Source organism: Polypterus senegalus, chromosome 5, assembly GCF_016835505.1.
Source record: "Polypterus senegalus isolate Bchr_013 chromosome 5, ASM1683550v1, whole genome shotgun sequence".
NCBI classification, from domain to species: Eukaryota; Metazoa; Chordata; class Cladistia; order Polypteriformes; family Polypteridae; genus Polypterus; species Polypterus senegalus.
The window spans coordinates 183,435,256-183,459,434 of record NC_053158.1 but is presented as its reverse complement, the minus strand read 5'-3'; the positions used below and the strand labels follow the sequence as shown (position 1 = coordinate 183,459,434).

Genomic DNA, 24,179 nt, shown 5'->3' with positions numbered 1-24,179 from the left:
TGGCTTTATGTGACTAACTGGCCTTGATAGTCTATTAAAGTCAATTATATCAAATTTATATCATGTCAGTTTCGGGTGTTTCCTTCTTTATCTGGCAGCTTGGTGTGTTGCATGTTTTTACAGCAGTTTTAGAATTTTTCTTTAATTTCCCAGTAACTTATGTTTGTCTACTGCGGACTCCTTACAAATGCATCAACTCCCGCTTCTCACCCTGTGACACGTTTATGACCTAAAGCACACTTGGTTCTCATTAACAAGGTACTCATTTGTGTCTCCCACTGCTTGGACTAATTCACACCCTCATTACCTTTTTGCATTCATTGTGAACTTAATAAAGCAGCTTGCAGGCTGCTGCCTAGTCCTTTTATTAGATTGGCAACGCCATTGAAACAGCAGCTGTTAAAACGATCCGGCTTTTTGTAGCCCCCTGTGTTGCTGTAAAATCGTGATATTTATGTCCTATCATTTCTCAATTCAGAATCTTGCTGCTCTAAATTATATCTGTAAGAAATTCATTGCTTTACACTTGGGTGTCTGTTATTTGCTTTCTTTCATTTGTTTAAAGATCCTCATGTATAGCATAAATAAGTAATGAAACGTTTTTCTGAGAAGTGATGAATAAAGTTTTGTCTGTCTCTCGTCTGCATTTGACTCGTCACAAGATTTTGAATGTCACTGTGACTGGTAGGTTGCCATGGCACCCTTTTGTTCGTGGTTTGACTTTTATTCAGTGGAACTCCAAGAGAGCATGTAGTAATTTTGTCATGGATTGTTTTTGGATTTTAGAGGCATGAGATAAAATGCCAGCTACAGCTATGAATTTCAGAATCTTAATGAACCACTGAAATAAATTATTATTACAAATATTCAGCCCCCACATCTTATGGTCTCTTAAACTTGCAGTATATTAAAGTAAGATTTTTTTTCTAGCTGGTCCACAAAATGGTGTACATCAAACTAAAAAAAATCAGCCCCGATTTCGACAATTGACTAAAAACGAGAAATTTAAATTCATAACCTTTGTAAGTATAAGGCTTCCTTAACTCGGGTACAATTTATTACTGTGGCTACTCACCCAGGTAGGAAAGGAATGGGTAGATCACCTGTTATCAGTTCATTTTATGAGGATAAATACAACCTCTTTCACTGAAGTTCAACAGTATGGTAGAGATTCTCCATAAAGCAAACCAAAGTGACAGAGACAAACAAGTATTCAGAATAAGTCAGAAATATAATTGTAGAAAAGCACTTATCTGGGAAAGGGTACAACACCGTCTCAAAGGTGAATGCATGTCAGAGCTCAGTGCAGTCCATTTTATGGAAGTGGAAAAAATAAAGTACAAACATATTACCTGGTTACCAAACAAGAATGGCACTTTTCTGAGAGGCTAGTGTGATAGTTTGGCTCAATCAATAAGGAAGAGATGGGATGAATGCTTACATATTGTTGACAATCATGTTTTTGGAATTCATTGTGTTAAAAATTTCAATTATTGAAAGGGAATGAAAATTGCAGGATTGAGTTTAATTTAGTAGTCAAGGTCAGATTACTTCATAAAACAACTTGGAATGAGTTTTGCTTAAGAGCTGCTATTGCAAAATCTTTACACTTTTCAGTCACTGTAATTGAAGCTTGTATCTAAATTTTCACACCAATTCAAAGTTGCATACTGAACTGTGTGTCTAGGGTAAAGTAAGGGACATTTTGACAACCGGTCAGTGTAAAAAAAAAAATTAAATAAATAAAATATACAACTCCGCTTTTATGATGTTTCCTAAATGTACCTAGGTTTGGTCCAGATGATGATTTAAGCCAAGCCCTCAATTGGTTTTCATGATAATATCTGTCAGAACACCATATCATCTGTTTTCTGATTTTTGTTTCACAACGTTTTAGGTCTATAGATGCCAACATTCTGTGTTTAACCTTTCTCTAACAGAGATAGCATCAGAGTTCGATATGGCCAGTAGAAAACAGCAAAGCCCTGTATGTGCATATTTTGAATACAACATCAAAAGTGATGTGAAGTTTTATAAGTGGATTGTTTTGGAGTGCAAGGTATGTTGTGTGCTGTACAGCTACAGGGTGAAGACCCTACAAACCTTAAAGTACACTTACAAGTTCATCGCAAGTTGGCATACAATCTATTTTTGGACCCAAAAAAAAGGGAAAGTTTGAAAAGCACCAACAGTCAGCGCAAATGCAAGTCTAAGGCCGGGTTTATACTTCACACGATGCAATCTGCAGCGGATGCTCCTGCTATGCAAGCATTGTACTGTTTATACTTGTGCATGTACTTTACGGAAATCTGGAGGAATCCAGCAGGTGGCAGTGCGAGATATTATTGCGGTGAGAACAGGTTCGCTGTGTTGCGAATTGCCTGGAACAGCATTAAATTCCGATGACACCTTACCACAGTATCTCTGAAAATGATGTTTAATGATTACATCCATCAATCCAGGGATGTGTCCATTCCAGCTAGCATTGGGCACAAGGCAGAAACAATCCCTGGATGGGGCCTCAGCTCATCACAAGGCGAATACAAGCACTCGCATACACTGCCGTCATTTTAGTGTAACCAAATCTTCATATCTTTGGAAGGAATTCGGAGCACACTGTGGAAACCCAGCAGGAAAAACATCCAACTCCAGGCAGAGAATACCAGCGACGTGACTCCCTGCGAGACAGCAGTGCTACCGTTCTGCCACCGTGTCACCCCTTGTGTGTAATTATTAACATTGTTCATTATTTAAATGAAATTAACGACTTTTAAAATGTAACATATATACTTTATTGCATTTCATCATGAAAGTGATATCAAGTATAAATCTAAGGATTCTAAATGTGCAGAGATGAATGTCATATTTTAATGTGTTCTGTGTGGCGATCTATTGCTGTCAGGTCAGGAGGAAGCCCCAGAAAAAAAGATGGCACAGAAGACGGTATGTGAGACTTTTAAAATGCATCATGTCATAACGATCGGGAATATGCAATACTTGAATATAAAAGCACCACAAATGTATTGGCATGTTGGTATTATGTTTTACCACATCGAACCATTCATCAAACATCGAAGCCCGCACATCGATCTTGTAGGATCCGCAAAGCGGCTTTCTGTCACATATAGATAGCAACCAGAGACTCTGACGTCACATTCCAACTTTTATCACACTGCGCCCACTGACTTTTTGCTGGTACTGCAACTCATGTACGCATCGCGTTAATTTCTGAGGACCTGCTTAGAGGACACGTCAAATGAATGCTGGGAACGCGTGGCAGCCATGATGCGTACGCGTTCTGAGGGTAAAGTATAAACAAGCCCTTAGTCTATATAGTGCAAGACACAAACGTTAAGATCATTTTTGCAAAGAACATCAGCTTGGGTAGCAAACGGAACTGCACACAAAAAACACAAAGTTGTCCAAGTTAGTCTGTTTATTGACACTAACACTGGCATGTCTCCAGGGCTTTTGCTGCTCTTTCAACCCCAAATTTAACATGCTGCATACTGCATATGCAGATATTACAGGTGTATTGTACACCAGTAAATTGTGCATGGTTTTTTGGTATTATACTGCTTTAATCATTTGTAGTTTGATTTATTTTAACTAAATTTGCATTGATGATATCCCATGCAACAGTGCAGTTTATTTAACACTAATGATAAAATATAAGCTTCTTCTAAAATTGTTCCTATTCAAGTAGATGTTCAATTTTAGGATACACTCAAGTTTCAGTATCTGACAACTCAGTTATTTTTTTATATTTAATGGGAAATAATGTGCCTATATAGTAATATTAAACAAATATTATTTCCACGCCTATTAAGTTTACAGTTCTTTCTGGTTGTGACATAAAACTCGTCTCCATAATCTCTTTGACCACACCATAATGATGAAAACTATAATATAAACTTTAAATTGTGTCAATTTGACTAATTCCAAAACTTTTGTCCACTATGCAAAAGCTGGAGGGTTTTTCAGATTGTTGTCTGCTATTTTCCTATTACTTCCAGCAACCCATTATCCATATTTCCAAGGATAGTTTATATTGTCAATAATTGTTCAGTCTTTTTATCAAGTCAGAAACACCAGCTTTTTCTTTTTCAAGTGTGAGCTGCTGTCAAGTTCCATTTTGGTTTAGTTTCACACTCCCCTTGAACTGAAGAAAATGGCCTGGCACATGACTTTCTTTTCTATAAATTCCATCCAAAATGAGTGTTTGAAGGCCAGGCAGATTTGCACATTCAAAGGAGGAGGGAATGGGGACAAAGAAGCACACACTTCAAAAACTATGTGTCATTCTGCTTGTTACACACAGCTGAGCTGTTAAGAGTTTTGCATAGATCAGAACTGAATAATTCAATGCAAGTTACTTTGTAAAACAGGAAATTATAAAATTATAAAGCAAAAAGAGAACTGCATTTTACAGGACTACAAGAAGGTAGGTAATGCAGTTAGTCCTAAGTATAGATGAAAACTAACAGTCTAACAAAACTGCAGTTAATTGACATTTGATAGTTTCAATGCAGTTATTCACTGAGAGAAAAAGCCCTTACGTAGCGTTGTGTATGCTTCTTTTTTAACCAGCCAAAGTTTGCCCTTTTATGAAGTGTAAATATGACCTGAACTGCAATGAGAATCCAAAAAGAAACTATGAAAAATTTTATATATGTATAAGTAAATATCTAATATATAAAACTGCAGTATTATAATTTATGTAGGTTTTGAAAATAGTAGGTAAATTAAATTAACTTGAAGCTGTAAAAGTTTCTAGGATATATTACGGCATGATACAGTGACCTACTGAAGTTCAGTTAATGGTAAAATAGAAAGATGTCATTATTGTAATATTCCTGTTACTGATAAATGCAGAACTATGTAACTATTTGATATTTTTACAGTAATGGTTTCTTAATTAGATGCATTTCTGTTTTCCTGTTGTAATTCTATCTATCTATCTATCTATCTATCTATCTAATCTATCTAATCTATCTAATCTATCTAATCTATCTAATCTATCTATCTAATTAGAAAATCCTGCACTGTTACTAGCACTCAATACAGAAAATCCATTAAATGGAAAAGATAATTAAGCATGAAACATTCATCCACTGTAGTCCACCAATAGGATCCAAGTTATTATACATGTCTGGATACTACCTTATATGTGATTGTTTATAGATATAGTAGTACAGTGGTTAGTGTCACTTTCTTATAGACCCAGCATCCTATGTTTGAATACTTTGCCTGGTTGTTGTCTGTATGGAGTTTTCTGTACATTGCATTACATTTCTTTCCACACTATAAAAGTGTGCATGTTAGGCTAGCTGGTGATTCTGAATTGTAAATGTAAATGATGCCTCATGTGTGTCAGTGGCCGTGCCCAAGGCTGGTCAGTCTCTCTCTCTCTCTCTCTATCTGTCGTTAATTAATTTACATGTTCTTCATAGGTAAATAACACTTTCACTAGTGCATGTGATTATTTATGTGTATGTATATCAGAGATGTCCAAACTTTTTTCACTGGGGACCACATACAGAGAAATATACGAAGGGCTGGGCCACCCACTGGAGGTGAGCTACAGTATATCGCCTCACCTCCTGCGTATTAAGCTAGCAAAATCAATCAAATATCGGTAAATTAGGCATCATAATTGCATATGCTTAAAGAAAAAACAGTATCACAGCTCTTCATTAATGGGTTTTCATTTATTGTATTATAAAGTGCTCTCATCACATGCAATCGAGTAAAAATTTAAAGCACAAGCTTTAACTGACACTTGATGTTTTAAGTTAGCTGAGAAATCTTCAGTTTGCCGCACAACTGCGTTTTTGGACAAGTGATCGTTGTTGAATTCCTGCATTTTCTCTGGGCATGTTATTCCTGTGACTTTAGTGAGGCACTGAATGAAGTCACCATCCGAGAAGCAGTGAGTTGCACTACCTTGTAACTGGCTAATGTGGCATTTTCTTGTGTTTTGTCAGCACAGAAAAAATCCTGTTGTCAAGCTAGCAGACTAGCTGCCATTTGCTTAACTTTCTGTTCTTGCTCGGCAGCAGTGTAGGTCGGATGTTTGGTTTCGTAAGTGTCGACACACATTGTACTCTTTCATCACTGCCATAGTTTCATTGCAAATCAAATAGACACACTTGCCCTTGACTTCTAGGAAGAAATATTCATTTTCCCACCGTGTCTGAAATTTTCTGCACTCACTTGCTATTGTGTGTTGTTCTTTGGTTGTGCTTGTTTGTGAAGACACTGTCTTGATCAAGATAGTAGCTCCGCCTTGTGTTAAACCTAAGAAGTACAATACAGTTAAGAACAAGTTTTGTGTGTGGGCCATATTTCATTATATTTTTAGAATTTGCTGTGGACCAATTAAAAATGGATCACGGACTGCAGTTGGCCCATGGGCCATAGTTTGGACACTCCTGGTGTATATGTGTATGTATATATGTATCACTACTAACTGTATTGGTAATTGAGTAATGTACATATTCCTTCAATGATTAATCAAGTAGTCAATAAAAAAGTAAAGGAATGGGCATAGATGAATGTTAAACTTGATGTACAAAACAAAATGCCATATCTCACAATATTATATTGCCTTCTCTTGTCCTTACAACTTACCAGAGCAGCAAAGATTAAAATATAAAATAAAACGGTTAACAATAAGGAAATATATAAGTAATGCAATCATATAACTTAGCATATAACAAAATGTACAAAGCAGCATACATTTTGTAGAACTATACACCATAGTACATGGTCTTATGTATTGTTTTATAGAAGAATTATGTATGAAGTCATATTTGTATTGTCTGAATTTATCCATTCTTTTATATTTTTACTTTTGAGTGTTGTTTTTTTTCCCCGTTTAATTCCTGTTTTTGAAATACGGGTGTTTACTATTACATTACATTGTCACCAAGTAGCATTGTGTGCCTGGCACTCAGCCTGTGAATGAATGAACAGCTGGACTCTTGTAGGGCTATTTTTAATTAACTTCTGTCTTTGTTCCACATAGTTGGCAGCATATGGGAGGTTTATGAGTAGTACAATAGTAGTGTTGTAAAATGTACTATACTGTTTGTTACTGTGAGATTTGTGGCTTTCTGGCAGATTTTATCTTTAAGTCACAAGCAACCAGCTGACCATGCCTTTATTATGCTGTAGACATTGTGGTCTAGGGGCTAATGCTCTGGACTTAATCTGCAAGACTGCTGGTTCAGTCACTTTCTCAGAACAATAAACTATATTTGAAGCTATAATAAATAATGTTATAAAACATAAATCTCAGCACTGCCGTGATACGGTTTCTTACAGGAATTTCAATCAGTTGTTTCCAATTGATGGATGAAGCCTTTTTAATTAGTTTCTTTGGTCTCTAATTGCTCATTCTACAGTACGTACATAAACATTTGCTCAAACATTGACTAAATACGTGTACATGTTCTAGAATTAGAAAATAAAGTCATAAAAATATCCTTTAGTGCCCATGCAGCAATACAATGCATTTTTTTTAGTAACCAAGGCAGCATGACCAGAAAAGTCAATTAGAAGTAAAATCCATCTATTCATTTTCTAAGTCTGCTTAATCCAATTGTAAGGTCATGAAGGACTGAAGCTCGTCCTGGTAGCACTGCATGCTAATCCGGTATCAGCCTTAGGTTTCTTCAAAAACCCATACTTCTTCATATTGCAACATTTTAGAGTGTCTAGTTAACTTAAACAGCATATGTGTGGGATGTAGAAGGAAAATTAGAGTACACAGAAAAAAGTTTGTGCAATCAAGGGAAAACATGCAAACAATAAGTTTGGATTCTAAATGCTGTGGCTTTGTTGTCTTTCTTATATAATAAAACAACATTTTTCAGTGTGTACTCAAAAAAAGTTGCTTAGTTTAATAATTCATATTACCAAAACTGATTTAAAAATATAATTGCTTATACATTTGAAAGACAATTTTTCTACTTCTGCAATAAGTGATGCATAATATCTAATTATTGTACAGTTGAAAAAAGGAATATTAACAGCCAGAAGGCTATAAATATCTTCAGTAGAACTGATTTAGGGCAGTTCTGGAAGGAAATCATCAACAGTCGGCTCACTCGCCTTTAAGCATGTGATTGTTTCAAAGCAAATGCAGATGTTTATACTACAAATGCAGTTTTTCTTTGATCTTTGCTTCATTCATTTAAAGTGATTATGGCTTGGTTTCGAGGTAGAAGTAGATTTCACAGCTCTAGTCTTAACATATATTCATGATTTTTATGGGACAACTTAAATTGCAGTATTTTAAAATGGGTTGGGGCTGATATGGCCAAAAATTTATATCATAATATAATTAAAAATGTTTATGGTTCTGGCATATATCATGGTATAATATTTGTGTATATACTTTTCAGCCTGAATCCATTTTAGGGTAGTTATGTTGACTCGATTTTATAGGTTTACAGTGGGTAGTTCTACAGTGATATTTCTTTTCATAAGGACCATTTCAATCCACTAATTAACTTATAACTAATAATATAGCACCTTTCCCATGCTCAAAGTGCTTCACAGAATTTCAGAATAAACAAAACAGAAAAGCAGAAAAAATGCACAGCATTGAATACAATGTGGTATCAGTATAAAACACCCAATAACAATTAATACAGGAACACAAAGCTTTGAAATCGGACAACACATCATCATAATGTACAAAAATACCAATACTACAAAAAACCCTGAACAAGTAAAGAGAATTTGTGATACAAATACAAATCATCCTGTGCACCTGGACAGAGGGATAAACTGAAAGAAAAAGTTAAATGGCTTCCTGAGCCAATGAATTTTTAAAACGTTTTTTTTAATAAATCGAGGGAGCAGATCTGATTAATTTATATTCAAAATGTGTCTATTGCACAAAATAAAAAATAAGAATACACAAGAAATAAACAGGACATCTTCGTGTTGGCTTTTGTTTAATACAAATTTACAATGTGAAATTAGTCCTGTGATATTTCTCAGCTGAGGTCACTGTGCATTGTAAAATTATCCACATCCTTACTGATCCTCTAAATTCCCTGAATAGCAAATCATACACTGAAATTTTGTGTACTTTATTATTGTCAAAGCACTGAAACTCAGCATTAAAATAATATTGTTTTAGGTTTTGGAAGTACTCTGTTTACACGAGTATTCAGTTCCCAGTGATTTGGAAGTTCTTAGCTGACACATGTAAATAGAAAGTGTCTAACAAAGACCTTTGTCTTTGTCAGTTACCCATCATCAGTTAATCGTTTGAAGGACAGTTGTGAACTTTAGATTAAAGAGCATCCAAAGAATAAATATATAACACTGTGGCTTTATGAAAAGAGTACAAAACGAAACATGTATTTGGTTGCCCCATTGGACAAGAAACAGCAGAGTAGCAACAACTTCAAAAAGCTGAAGTGTTTTAGTAGTTGAGACTGGGAGTAAAGGAATACCAGTTAATCCTGTTAGAATCTCTGCATAACACTGGCTTCCATAAGAGGGTGGGACAACATAGCTCTTGTTTTGAGGGCTGATCTCATAGACACTGACTGGAGTAGTTTAATGCAGCTTCCAGTTATTTTAATTACATCAAGTGTGCCTACTGGGACATCTAAACACTTGGCTATTATAGGTCATCATAGAGCTATGTTTGCCACTATTTATTAACTGTATATTTATAGTAATAGAAGTGGTTTTATATTCTCTGTCATGCAACCTGGCTCTGTAGTCAAGAGCACATGGTTTTGAAACGGAGCTAATAAGAATTCGCAGGAGGATATTGTACTTAGTCACATTTCAAAATCTGGACTATAGAGACAGGTTATTGTTGCATTCCGCTACTCTAAATATAAATTATTGGCATCTATAGCTGTAAGATCCCCTCTTAACCCAAATGCACATTATGTATGTGTTTACTGTAAGTTACAACAGTTTCCAGTCACGATTTAATAAATACTAGTTTGCAAACCAAAAAAGCTCTATTTTATGCTCATACTTGGTTAACTAACAACTTCATAGTATAACATGGTTTTGAGTTTAATTCAATTAATCCAAATCTGTATGTAACTTCAGTAATGGCATAGAAACATGCTAGGAATATAGGTAACAAGTTTGAAAGTTGAAGCAGTTAATTTTTTTTTTACCTTATCAAAGAGTTAGTTATCACTCATATTTAAAAATAAGAGATAATAGAAATAGATTTACATTAGTAGACTATGTTAAGTACTGTGTCTGCTTTTCAAAGTACTTTTACAGTATCATGTAATTAAAAACATGGCCCTAATAGGCTTCTGATGGCTAAATACTGTCCATAGACGGCAGATCCAGATTAAAGTGATGTAAAAATGGAATGCATTGTTGTCTTAAGTTGTTGGTTGTGGGGAGTCTGTGTCTAATTAGAAGTTCAAATTTCTTATGAAATACTTGATGAATGGAGAGTTAAAATCTCTGTTAAAGGTAATATTATTGGCTGATTCACACCAAGGTTATTATAGTTTTGCCTTTTTATATTAGTTTTTATTTCTATATTTTTCTGACCTTACTTGGAAATTCAGTTTAGTTTTAGTTTTCCTTCATTGTGCAGTTTTAGTTTAGTTTTTATTTCACAAAGACATTTCTATTTTTTATATATATATATATATATATATATATATATATATATATATATATATATATATATATATATATATATATATATATATATATATATATATAGCAAAATAAGCGCGCTTAGCAGCGAAAAGTAGTGTGTTAAAGAAGCAATGAAAAAGAAAAGGAAACATTTTGAAAATAACGTAACATGATTGTCAATGTAATTGTTTTGTCACTGTTGTGAGTGATGAGTGTTGCTGTCATATATATATATATATATATATATATATATATATATATATATATATATATATATATATATATAATATATATAATATATATATATATATATATATATATATATATATATACTATATATCTATATATATATATATATATATATATATAATATATCTATACTAATAAAAGGCAAAGCCCTCACTCACTCACTGACTCACTCACTGACTCATCACTAATTCTCCAACTTCCCGTGTGGGTGGAAGGCTGAAATTTGGCAGGTTCATTCCTTACAGCTTCCTTACAAAAGTTGGGCACGTTTTATATCGAAATTCTCGTAATGGTCATAACTGGAAGCAGTTTTTCTCCATTTACTGTAATGGAGATGAGCTTCAACGCGTTGGCGGATTTCGTGTGACATCATCACGCCTCCCACGTAATCACGCAGTACATAGAAAACCAGGAAGAGCTCAAAAAGCGCTTAAGAAAACATGCATTATATAATTGAGAAGGCAGCGAAACAATAAGAAGCGGCGAGTGACATATACAACCATATTCATGAGTTCTGCTACTTCGGAAACAAAGCACGATGTAAACCTACACTTTAAATTAAGTTCATAGACAGGCTGCCGCTGGCGTTTGTAATTTAGTGCCTGCCCATATAAGGCTGTCCGTCAGCGGCAATCCAATAGCAAACTGCCACGGGTAAATATTCACGGGTGAAGGACTGTGCTTATGGAGAGGAAGATGAGATGGTCAGGGTGGTGTTTGACACAAACTCAGCGAAACTGCGAGAGAAAGTTTTAAGTGCCAGGACTAAGGTAACATTAAATACAGCCACGGACATAGCGAGATGGCACCAGCACAGCTGGGAACCTTCGATGCATGTACACGAAGGCTCACGTGAACTGGCGCAGTGCACAGATAAAAGCAACAGTTCCAAAGAGCGCTGAACAAAACCGAATTACACAATTGAAAAGGCAGCAAAAAATATGAAGCGTCTGATAAGCATATTCATAAATCCAGCTACTGCGGAAACAAAGCACACGGTGGAAAAAGTCAATGTCCCGCTAAAGGAAGACAGTGTAAAAACCGTGCATGCAGTGTGTCAGGTCTCAGATAAAGAAGAAGACGAGCTGTTTATTGATGCAGTAAGAAACGAATCGATGAATGAAACCTGTCATCTTTACAACGATTGACAAACACGGAATGTAACTTGAACACAACACATCCTACAAATACGAACCTGATTGAAAGAAATAATGATAATCAAATCCTTGATGACAGCAACACTCAGTAACACTCACAAAACAAATACTGTATATTGACAGTCATGTTACGTTATTTTAAAATGTTCCTTTTCTTTTCTACCTTTTTAACACACTACTTCTCCGCGATACGCGGGTATATATATATATATATATATCCCGCTCTACATACTCGAATAATGGATACTTTATTCGCCATCAATGATTGTTTTGGTAAAGCCATACTCAGTGTATTCATTAGATGAACGGTAAAAAAGTAAGAGCGAGGGGAGGATGACTCATTGAGGCATGCAGGCTGTAGTGCGCGTCAACTCTATCTGAATTGCGTGATCACATTTGAAAAAATATATCTTTTCAAGTTTTGCCGGCAGTAAGTCGAGCCCGTTTCCAGTGAGAGTTGGTCTCCGCCAGGGCTGCCCTTTGTCACCGATTCTGTTCATAACTTTTATGGACAGAATTTCTAGGCGCAGCCAGGGTGTTGAAGGGGTCCGTTTGGTGGACTCAGGATTGGGTCACTGCTTTTGCAGATGATGTTGTCCTGTTTGCTTCATCAGGCCGTGATCTTCAGCTCTCTCTGGATCGGTTCGCAGCTGAGTGTGAAGCGGCTGGGATGGGAATCAGCACCTCCAAATCCGAGAGCATGGTCCTCAGCCGGAAAAGGGTGGAGTGCCCTCTCAGGGTTGGGGGAGAGATCCTGCCCCAAGTGGAGGAGTTCAAGTATCTCGGGGTCTTGTTCACGAGTGAGGGAAGAATGGAGTGTGAGATCGACAGGCGGATCGGTGCGGCATCCGCAGTGATGCGGGCTCTGCATCGGTCTGTCGTGGTGAAAAAGGAGCTGAGCCGTAAGGCAAAGCTCTCAATTTACCAGTCGATCTACCTTCCTACCCTCACCTATGGTCATGAGCTATGGGTAGTGACCGAAAGAACGAGATCGCGAATACAAGCGGCTGAAATGAGTTTCCTCCGCAGGGTGTCTGGGCTTTCCCTTAAAGATAGGGTGAGAAGCTCAGTCATCCGGGAGGGGCTCAGAGTAGAGCCGCTGCTCCTCCACATCGAGAGGAGTCAGATGAGGTGGCTCGGGCATCTGATCAGGATGCCTCCTGGGCCGCCTCCCTGGTGAGGTGTTCGGCACGCCCAACCGGGAGGAGGCCCGGGGAAGACCCAGGACACGCTGGAGGGGACTATGTCTCCCGGCTGGCCTGGGAACACCTTGGGATTCTCCCGGAAGAGCTGGAAGAAGTGGCCGGGGAGAGGGAAGTCTGGGCCTCTCTGCTTAAGCTGCTGCCCCCGCGACCCGACCTCGGATAAGCGGAAGAGAATGGATGGATGGATGGATCTTTTCAAGTTCTATTTAGTCCATATGTGTCAAACTCAAGGGCGCGGGCCACATCCGCCCCGCGTGTAATTATATCCGCCCGAGATCATTTTATATACTGTATTATTGTTATTAAAGCCCGAGTATATGAAGCGCTGGTAACACAATAAACTACAGATCCCATAATGCAGCGCTTCAGCTGCCTTGCATCAGGGTAACCTGAATGCAATTCAGAAGATACAGAAAACAGCATAATTAAATAAGAATCTGACACTTCAGCGGATGTTTTAACCCGTGCACAATCACAAAGTGATTTCAAGTGAAGCTGCTTTTATGGGAGACACAAATGCACCAGTTCACCTTGCCCCACTTTCCTGTTGCCAAGTACTGTTAAACCAAGTCGTCACTACGGTGTTCCCAAATACGCACTTTGCTGATAAACTGAGCGCACTGCGCACTGCGCACTGAGTTTGCACGGCGCTTTGGTGACTTTCATGAACAAAAAAAGCCCGTCTACATGCGGCTCGAACCTTGTGCATGTTTGGTAGCACATATCTGTGTGAGAAGCTGTTCTCAGTGATAAAGACTAACAAAACAGCACACAGGAGACGCCTCACTGATGAGCACCTGCAATCCATCCTGAGAATCTCCACAACACAGAACCTCACACCAAACAGAAACGAACTTGTGGCCAAAAAAAGATGCCAGGCGACCAGCTCTAAAATGACATATGAGCAAAGACAACTGAATGATTTGATTTGTTATTGCACGTAACAGCGGGAGTTATCCATTTTAACAAGCAGCGTATTGCACTGATACGAAATAGCTGTGTGTGTATATATGTAGATATGTATGTATATGTATATATATGTTTATATATGTGTGTGTGTATATATGTATATATATATATATATATATATATGTATTTGTGTGTATATATGTGTGTGTATGTATGTATATGTGTGTGTATATATGTAGATATATATGTATGTATATATGTGTATATGTATAGATATGTATGTATATATATATATATATATTTATTTATATATATATTTATATGACAACAACACTCATCACTCACAACAGTGACAAAACAATTACATTGACAATCAGGTTACGTTATTTTCAAAATGTTTCCTTTTCTTTTCATTGCTTCTTTAACACACTACTTCTCCTTCTGGTATTTTATATATATATGGTATTTGCTAGTATATATATATATATATATATATTTACATACATATCTACATATATACACACACAGCTATTTAGTATCAGTGCAATACGCTGTTTGTTAAAACGGATGACACCCGCTCTTACGTGCAAGTCTGCGTGGATATTATGAACTATCGTATTTGTTCAAGTTCTATTTAAATTTTAAATAGAAGGAATTTTTATTTAGTCGACAGAAATATCTTTGGTAGGAATGGTAAAACAGACAGGAATATTATTCCTGAATAAATCAACTCAAACCTTAAACAACTTATAATATTTTGCTCTCCATAAAAATATATCCTGTCTAAATTATACAAGTTAGAAATAAATTAAACATTAAAAGAACAAACATTCAAATTTCTTTACTCTTATGTAATTTTATATTTTATAAAAAATAAACTTAGATTTTAAATATCCCAAAAGATTTTGCTCTCCATAAAAATATATCCTGTCAAAATTATACAAATTCAAATATGAACATGCTGCATAACAAAACCTGGAAATATAAATAAAATGTGTTCCTTTCAGCAATAGCAAATCAAATCATTCAGTTGTCTTTGCTCATATGTCATTTTAGAGCTGGACGCCTGGCATCTTTTTTTTGGCAACAAGTTCGTTTCTGTTTGGTGTGAGGTTCTGTGTTGTGGAGATTCTCAGGATGGATTGCAGGTGCTCATCAGTGAGGCGACTCCTGTGTGTTGTTTTGTTAGTCTTTATCACTGAGAAGAGCTTCTCACACAGATATGTGCTACCAAACATGCACAAGGTTCGAGCCGCATGTAGACGGACTTTTTTTGTTCTTCAAAGTCACCAAAGCGCAGTGCAAACTCAGTGCGCAATGCGCTCAGTTTATCAGCAAAGTGCGTATTTGGGAACACCGTAGTGACGACTTGGTTTAACATTACTTGGCAACAGGGAAAGTGGGGCAAGGTGAACTGGTGCATTTGTGTCTCCCATAAAAGCAGCTTCACTTGAAATCACTTTGTGATTGTGCACGGGTTAAAGAAGTGTCAGATTCTTATTTAATTATGCTGTTTTCTGTATCTTCTGAATTGCATTCAGGTTACCCTGATGTTTTGTCTTGTAGTGCCGTCTTAGATTAAATTCTGTAATTACAGCCACATTAGCTCCACAAATGAGACACACGGGTTCAGTAAACATATACTCAGCCTCCCATCGGTTTTTAAAGGCTCTATTTTCAGAATCAACTTTTCTCTTCAGCATCGTGTGAGCTAGCTTTGCAATAACTTGCAGCATCATAAGGTAGACTTGATTAACGGTAAGTGTTGCAAGGCAGCTGAAGCGCTGCATTATGGGATCTGTAGTTTATTGTGTTACCAGCGCTTCATATACCGGGCTTTAATAACAATAATACAGTATATAAAATGATCTCGCGGGTCGGATATAATTACACGCGGGCGGATGTGGCCCGGCCCTTGAGTTTGACACATATGGACTAAATAGAACTTGAAAAGATATATTTTTTCAAATGTGATCGCAATTCAGATAGAGTTGACGCAAGCACTACAGCCTGCATGCCTCAATAAGTCATCCTCCCTCGCCTTACTTTTTACCGTTCATCTAATGAATACACTGAGTATGGCTTTACCAAAACAATCATTGATGGCGAATAAAGTATCCATTATTCGAGTATGTAGATCGGGTTATATATATATATATATATATATATATATATATATATATATATATATATATATATATATATATATATATATATATATATATATATATATATATATATATATATATATATATATATATATATATATATATATATATATATATATATATATATATATATATACATATATATATATACATATATATATATATATATACATATACATACCCGTGTATCGCAGCGGAGAAGTAGTGTGTTAAAAAAGGTAGAAAAAGTAAAGGGAACATTTTAAAAATAACGTAACATGACTGTCAATATACAGTATTTGTTTTGTGAGTGTTACTGAGTGTTGCTGTCATCAAGGATTTGATTATCATTATTTCTTTCAATCAGGTTCGTATTTGTAGGATGTGTTGTGTTCAAGTTACATTCCGTGTTTGTCAATCGTTGTAAAGATGACAGGTTTCATTCATCGATTCGTTTCTTACTGCATCAATAAACAGCTCGTCTTCTTCTTTATCTGAGACCTGACACACTGCATGCACGGGTTTTTTTTACACTGTCTTCCTTTAGCGGGACATTGACTTTTTCCAACGTGTGCTTTGCTTCCGCAGTAGTTGGATTTATGAATATGCTTGTATGTATGAGACGCTTCATATTTTTTGCTGCCTTTTCAATTGTGTAATTCGGTTTTGTTCAGCTCTTTGGAACTGTTGCCTTTTATCTGTGCACTGCGTCAGTTCACGTGAGCCACTCGGTGTACATGCATCGAAGGTTCCCAGCTGTGCTGGTGCCATCTCTTGCTATGTCCATGGCTGTATTTAATGTTACCTTAGTCCTGGCACTTAAAACTTTCTCTCGCAGTTTCGCTGAGTTTGTGTCAAACACCACCCTGACCATCTCATCTTCCTCTCCATAAGCACAGTCCTTCACCCGTGAATATTTACCCGTGGCAGTTTGCTATTGGATTGCCGCTGACGGACTGCCTTATATGGGCAGGCACTAAATTACAAACGCCAGCCTGTCTATGAACTTAATTTAAAGTGTAGGTTTACATCGTGCTTTGTTTCCGAAGTAGCAGAACTCATGAATATGGTTGTATATGTCACTCGCCGCTTCTTATTGTTTAGCTGCCTTCTCAATTATATAATGCATGTTTTCTTAAGCGCTTTTTGAGGTCTTCCTGGTTTTCTATGTACTGCGTGATTACGTGGGAGGCGTGATGATGTCACACCTAAACTCCCAACGCGCTGAAGCTCATCTCCATTACAGTAAATGGAGAAAAACTGCTTCCAGTTATGACCATTACACGTAGAATTTCGATATAAAACCTGCCCAACTTTTGTAAGGAAGCTGTAAGGAATGAACCTGCCAAATTTCAGCCTTCCACCCACACGGGATGTTGGAGAATTAGTGATGAGTCAGTGAGTGAGTGAGTGAGGGCTTTATTAGTATAGATATATATATATATATATATATATATATATATATATATTAGTTTCATTTTTAGTTTTAGTAATTATGGCGTGGAGCTCCTGTGGAGTTGGTTTTGTGTCACAATCAGGCAGAACTGTGCTTTTAACAGATTTGGATATGAGTTTAATGTTAGTGGAATCTTACTACACTGTCTGGCTTACTATCTGGCTTTGTTTCTGTCTGATAAAAACAAGCATAATCAAAACTAGACACTGAATTTGAACAATTTTACACAATTTTATAAATCTTAAAATATATTGTCATGAAAATCATGGGGGATTAGGAAGAACAGGGCTCTTAGACTTGAATCTGTGTGCAGACTACACCTAGCTGTATTGAGGGAAACAAAGAAAAATGTGCATGTAGTGTCAAGGTTAGGGGTGGTGAGTCTTGAATAGCCCACCATAGGAACAATAAACCCATAATGAGCGGAGCAAGAGCAGGTAATAGGTGTACGGACAGGCATAAAATGACAGAGACCGCATCTGAGATTAAGAACAATATATACATTATCTTAACCTGTTTATCCAGGTCAGGATCGCAGGAAACCTGGAGCCTACCGCAGCAGGTTTGGATGCAATGCAAGAAAAATCCCTAGTATGCAATATGTATGATAAGGATGATGTTAAGAACAAAAAGAATACGATATTTCAACTATCTATATGAGAGAGGGAGAGAAAAACATTGAAAACAGGAGACAAATATTTTAAAATATAATTCTGCTAATGGATTACTTTCACAATATCAGGAATTTTGAGTTCTGAATATGAACTAAAAAAGATGGAATAAATACAAAAACCCATTAGTATGTTTAGTTTTTCATCACTTGTCAGACTCTACCTTGGTTTGTATTGCTTCGTTGTTAAATGATGTTTTTAAAGCAAAAGTGATTGGTCAGCAACAATATGCTGATCTTGTATGATGACCATGTCAGTCTCTCGATCAGTGCCGTTTTATTTTCAAAAACCGGGAGTGGTCTCCCCTAGACTTTCTTGTATACTCAGATGTGGGGATGGATATTTGAGGAGTAAACCGCAAGACAATGATTATATTTTTATATTATGTACATTAAGGAACCATCAACAACAAATCAAAGTAATAATATATTGAACAATTTTTATAAAAGGTAAAGTTGAATAAATTGGACTCTGCAGCTGTATAAATAAAAAAAAAAAAATTTGATTATGTGTTCAGGTAAAATACCACTTCCGGCTTTTGGATTTGGCCCAAAAATGAATAAAGATCTACAATTGTGGTGTAAAAACCACATGCTGAATTTCATCCATCTGTCTAGTTGCGTTTTTCAGTTAGCTTGTTCACACAGACAGTGCGTGTACACACACAATTCCAAAAAACAGTATTGTTGAACACTGGTTAATCTATAATGTCAAGATTCATCAAAATACCGAGGTCGAATTTTTTCATGATTACTATACTTTCTCTATACTTCGTAAAAATGATTTACAATACAATACAATACAGTTTATTTTTATATAGTCCAAAATCGCACAGGAAGTGCCGCAATGGGCTTTAACAGGCCCTGCCTCTTGACAGCCCCCCAGCCTTGACTCTCTGAGAAGACAAGGAAAAAATCCCAAAAAACCTTGTAGGGAAAATGGAAGAAACCTTGGGAAACGCAGTTCAAAGAGAGACCCCTTTCCAGGTAGGTTGGGCATGCAGTGGGTGTCAAAAGAAGGGGGTCAATACAACACAATACACAGAACAGAACAAATCCTTAATACAGCATAATAATAAAAATTTTAGAAGTACGGAGCAGAATTTAACAGTAGATGATATCACATAATAAGATTTGGATATTTTTAGAGTCCTGGAGACCTCATCCATCAAGCTGCCTCCCCATTTGGCCATTCCACGGCTGAAACGTTGCTCCGATGAAAGGACCCCTCTTTCCCATGATTCCTGTGATCATCCATCAGGGATGACTTTACCATAGGCAGGCAAACAACTTGGCAGGTGGGCCGTGGCACCAATTGCCACATTTGGGTACCGAGAACAGAAACGGAATAGGTGAGGGTTAGTATTCAGTTCTAACCATCATGTTACTTATGTTTTAGTGCTAATAACTAACAACAGAGATGCAGTATGTACAGTTAATCAGCAGCTCTAGTCAGGATATGCTAAACTGAAGTAGTGAGTCTTTAGCCGGGATTTAAAGGCTGAGACTGAAGGGGCATCTCTTATAGAAGCAGGAAGACCATTCCACAGTTTAGGGGCCCTGTAACTAAAAGCTCGACCTCCCACTGTTATTTTATTAATCCTTGGAATCCTAAGCAGACCGGCATCTTGAGATCTTAATGTGCGCTCAGGTTTGTAAGTCATGAGAAGTTCAGACAAGTAAGTCGGACCTTGGCCATTTAATGCTTTATATGTTAAAAGGAGGATTTTGAAATCAGCCCTAAACTTAACCGGGAGCCAGTGTAAGGATTTAAGAACTGGAGTTATGTGTTCATATTTTCTTGTTCTTGTAGTAATTCTTGCAGCCGCATTGTACATTAACTGGAGGCTGTATAAAGAACAGTTTGCATGAATTAATTTCTCCAAATCCTGTTTATTTAGAAAGCATCTTAATTTCCTAACATTTTTAAGATGGAAGAAACATGTTTTGGACAACTTTGTAATATGTGCTTTAAATGACATGCTAGAATCAAAGATAACTCCTAGATTGCGGGCTGATTCAGTAAAATTAATTGGGATTCCAACTGAGTTAAATGACACAAAATATTGCTGTGATCAGCGTCATTCCCTCCAACAATTAACATCTCTGTTTTATCTGTATTTAAAGACAAGTAGTTCTCATTCATCCATTCCTTTAATTCACTAACACAACTAATTAAAGACAACATCGGAGAAACTTCACTTGATTTAAATGAAAGGTATAACTGGGTGTCATCTGCATACGAGTGAAATTTAACATTATGTTTCCTAATGAGAGATCCCAGTGGAAGCATGTAAAGTGAAAACAGTAAAGGTCCCAGTACTGAGCCCTGGGACACCATATTGAACTTCTGTGTATAATGATGGAGTACTGTCAGCACATTTCTGTACATATTGGAATCGATTTGATAAATAAGAACTGAACCAAGCGAGCACGGGCCTGTAAGCCCAACATCGTTTTCTAGCCTGTGCAGTAAAATAGAATGGTCAATGGTGTCAAATGCTGCACTTAAGTCCAACAACATAATTACAGTGGAGTTTCCTTCATCAGAGGATATCAGAATGTCATTTACAACCCGTGTTAGTGCGTTTCTGTACTATGACCAGTGCGAAAGCCAGACTGGAATTTCTCAAATAAATTGTAATGCGTAAGGTGTGACTGAAGCTGACTGGCGACTACTTTTCTAGTATTTTAGAGAGAAATGGTAAATTTGAAATAGGCCTATAATTATTTAGTATGTGTGGGTCTAGGTCTGACTTTTTAAGTAAAGGTTTAATGACTGACACTTTTAGTGCATCAGGTACGGTGCCATGCAGTAATGAACTATTGATAACGGTTAGAATAGGCTATGCAAGAACATCCATTGCACTTTTACTAGTTTTGTTGGCACTGGATCTAGGGAACAAGTAGTGGGCTTCATTTTAGTAATTAAAGTTAAGACTTCCTGGTGAGTTACAGGATTAAAATTACTAAAGTGCTGAATGCAATGTGGCAGGGTCTGCTAAGCTAGTATTTGGTTTGTACTGTGATGCTGAGATCTGGGATCTTATATTTTTAATTTTCTCATTGAAGAAGTTCATAAAGTCTGTACTGCTAATATCTGTTGGTATTTTGCACTGTTGATCTGAATTGCCATTTGTTAATTTAGCCACTGCTCTAAACAGTACCCGAGGATTTTTATTATTGCTATCTATTAATGTAGAATAGTATTCTGAGCGAGCTTTAAAGAGGGCTTTTTTATATTTTTTAACACTCTCTGTCCATGCAATTTGAAAGACATGTAGCTTTGTTGTTCTCCATCTGCGCTCCAGTTTTGACACTCTAATTTAAGAGCTCGAGTTTTTCATTAAACCAGGGAGAGTTTCTATGTGCTTTGATCACTTTTGGTTTTAGGGGAGCCACTGTGTCCAGAGCATCTCTCAAGGTCACATTATAATGTGATATTAGCTGATCTAAATTGTTTTCCATGTTTACATTTGATGTTAACTGATCTAAACGGTTTTCCACAATTACACTCGACTTACTCAAGGTATCTATAAATTTTGAAGCAGAATTACAATCTAGATGTCGCACTGTCTTTGTTTTAATCTGTGAGTGCGTTGGCATGGGCAGAACTAAATCAAATGTAATTAAGAAGTGATCGGAAATAACTACATTTAATGGAGTAATATTTAAATTTTGAATTTCAACTTTGTAAGTTATAATTAAATCTAATGTGTGGTTATGATTATGAGTTGGACCTTTGACAATCTGACAAAATCCTACTGAATTTAACAAATAATTAAAACATTTGCTCCTTTGTGAAGTGGCAGGTGAATTGCTGTCAACAAAAAGCAGACACCCAAGAAATAAACTGAAACGTTACTCACTTGTGATTTTTCTGTCCATATGGTAAACGTTTTGACTAGCACATTCTGATTTCAGCCGTTTGAATTACATTTTGATATACAACAGGCACAAAGAAAGGCGGCATGCAAATCACTTTCTATTTCTCACGCTTTACGCACCCACACTCGGCTTGCTCTGTCACCGCAAATGCTGTGTGAACAGCTGCCCTCCGTCACCAGCCACCGTTCACTGGATGAATATATGTGGGCGGCTCGTGGTGGATGACTTTCTGTTTTAGAGTTAAAACCTACAAGGGTTAAAGACTAATGGCAAGAATATCATTCAAAAATGAAAACTAAAATATTTTAGTAAATTATTTTATTTCAGTTAGTCTTTCCTGCTACTTTAATAGTTTTCGTTTAGTTTTAGTTTTTCATTTCGGTTTTGTTAATTTTATTTCAGTTTACGAAAATGTTTTTTTAATAATAGTTTCAGTTTTGATTTTAGTTTTCATTAACTATAATAACCTTGATTCAGACCACAATGGAGAGCAGGTCTGGCGCTTCACTGCTAAATTATAGTGTTAAGGCATTATTGAGTCATTCTGATACATCTGCTGTGAGGTTGTTTTTAGTGTGTTTTGAATAACACTTTTATCTTTTTTGGTTAACGTGTACTCACACCACTTCCAGCATTTGACAAACTTGTACTGGGGATCAGTTTTGTTTTTACAAGTTGCTTTTGAATGATTAAAGGAGAAAATATGCTAGATGTATAAGTTGAAGTAACCTCTTTCAAGGTAACTTTGAATCTGGCAACTGATCTGTAATACAGGTTGCACAAAGTATTTGTTTTAAGAATGCTTTTCAGTGGGAGATTTTGAAATTCTAAGAATTTGTACAGAGCAACTACAATATAATACTCACCGAAAATGCACTTTCCAGGAAAATGTCCTTTAAGAATGTTATGTGCCAAACTTCAACTGAATTGGTCCACTGGAAATAGATTTTTTTTTTCTGTTATTTGAATTTGATGATACTGTTGAATGATCGCCTTCTTTATTTTAAAAAGTTACTCTGAAGATCCCTAAAATTTCATGGTAATATTAACAGCCTCCTAAATAATAGAAATAACACATGCTTAATTTAGAGTTTTAAGTTAAAGAAAAGTACATTTTTCATTATGGAGAAGCATTCATTTGTTGAGTTGACATAAACATGATTGGTTGGCAGAATTCCACTGATTATTTGCCGTGATAAAAATCTTTATTTCATGTTATTTCCATTTCACATTTTTTTGGGACACTGTTGCATTAATAAGACTAATGTCATCATATCTTATTGTGTAATGTAATATTGATATTTTCCCCTCTCTTTCCTCTAGCCTTTTTTCCGTCTCTTGAACCTTCGGAAATTGGGTCTAAGTGATAATGAAATCCAGAAGCTGCCTCCAGAGGTGGCCAATTTCATGCAGCTTGTGGAGCTTGACATCTCAAGAAATGGTAAGTGAAATGTTGGAAAAGGTTAGTTGTGCATATCATTACAGTACAGGGCTTCAAATCCTTGCTTGTTTTTAATTATTATAATTTTGACATTTCTTATAACTAGTTCATGAAATTACTAAAAGTGCAATTTGTTGTCCTGTATCAGTTTTGGTAAAATGTGTTGTTTGCTGTTGAACTGTAACAATGGAATAAAATGTAAAAATTGTTGGAACGTCTGAGCATTTATTTACATCTTTGTAGGGGCACATCTGGCAGTGCTTAAGTCTGCTTTGTCTGAGCTCATAGGACTGCATATATTTAATAATTTATTTATTTTTTAGACATTCCAGAGATCCCAGAAAGCATTAAATTTTGTAAGTCTTTGGAAATTGCAGACTTCAGTGGAAATCCCCTTTCCAGGT

General features: G+C 36.3%; 1 protein-coding gene across 18 annotated transcripts in view; it reads left to right on the top strand.

Annotated features, from left to right (window-relative positions):
- scrib (scribble planar cell polarity protein) overlaps window positions 1–24,179 on the top strand; it is a 281,005-nt gene that overhangs the window by 49,416 nt on the left and 207,410 nt on the right. For all 18 annotated transcript variants that reach the window (XM_039753714.1, XM_039753729.1, XM_039753727.1 and 15 more), the window contains exons 2-3: window positions 23,658–23,775; window positions 24,099–24,177. In XM_039753714.1, the coding sequence (XP_039609648.1) occupies window positions 23,658–23,775; window positions 24,099–24,177 (197 nt within the window). The remainder of the gene's footprint in view (window positions 1–23,657; window positions 23,776–24,098; window positions 24,178–24,179) is intronic.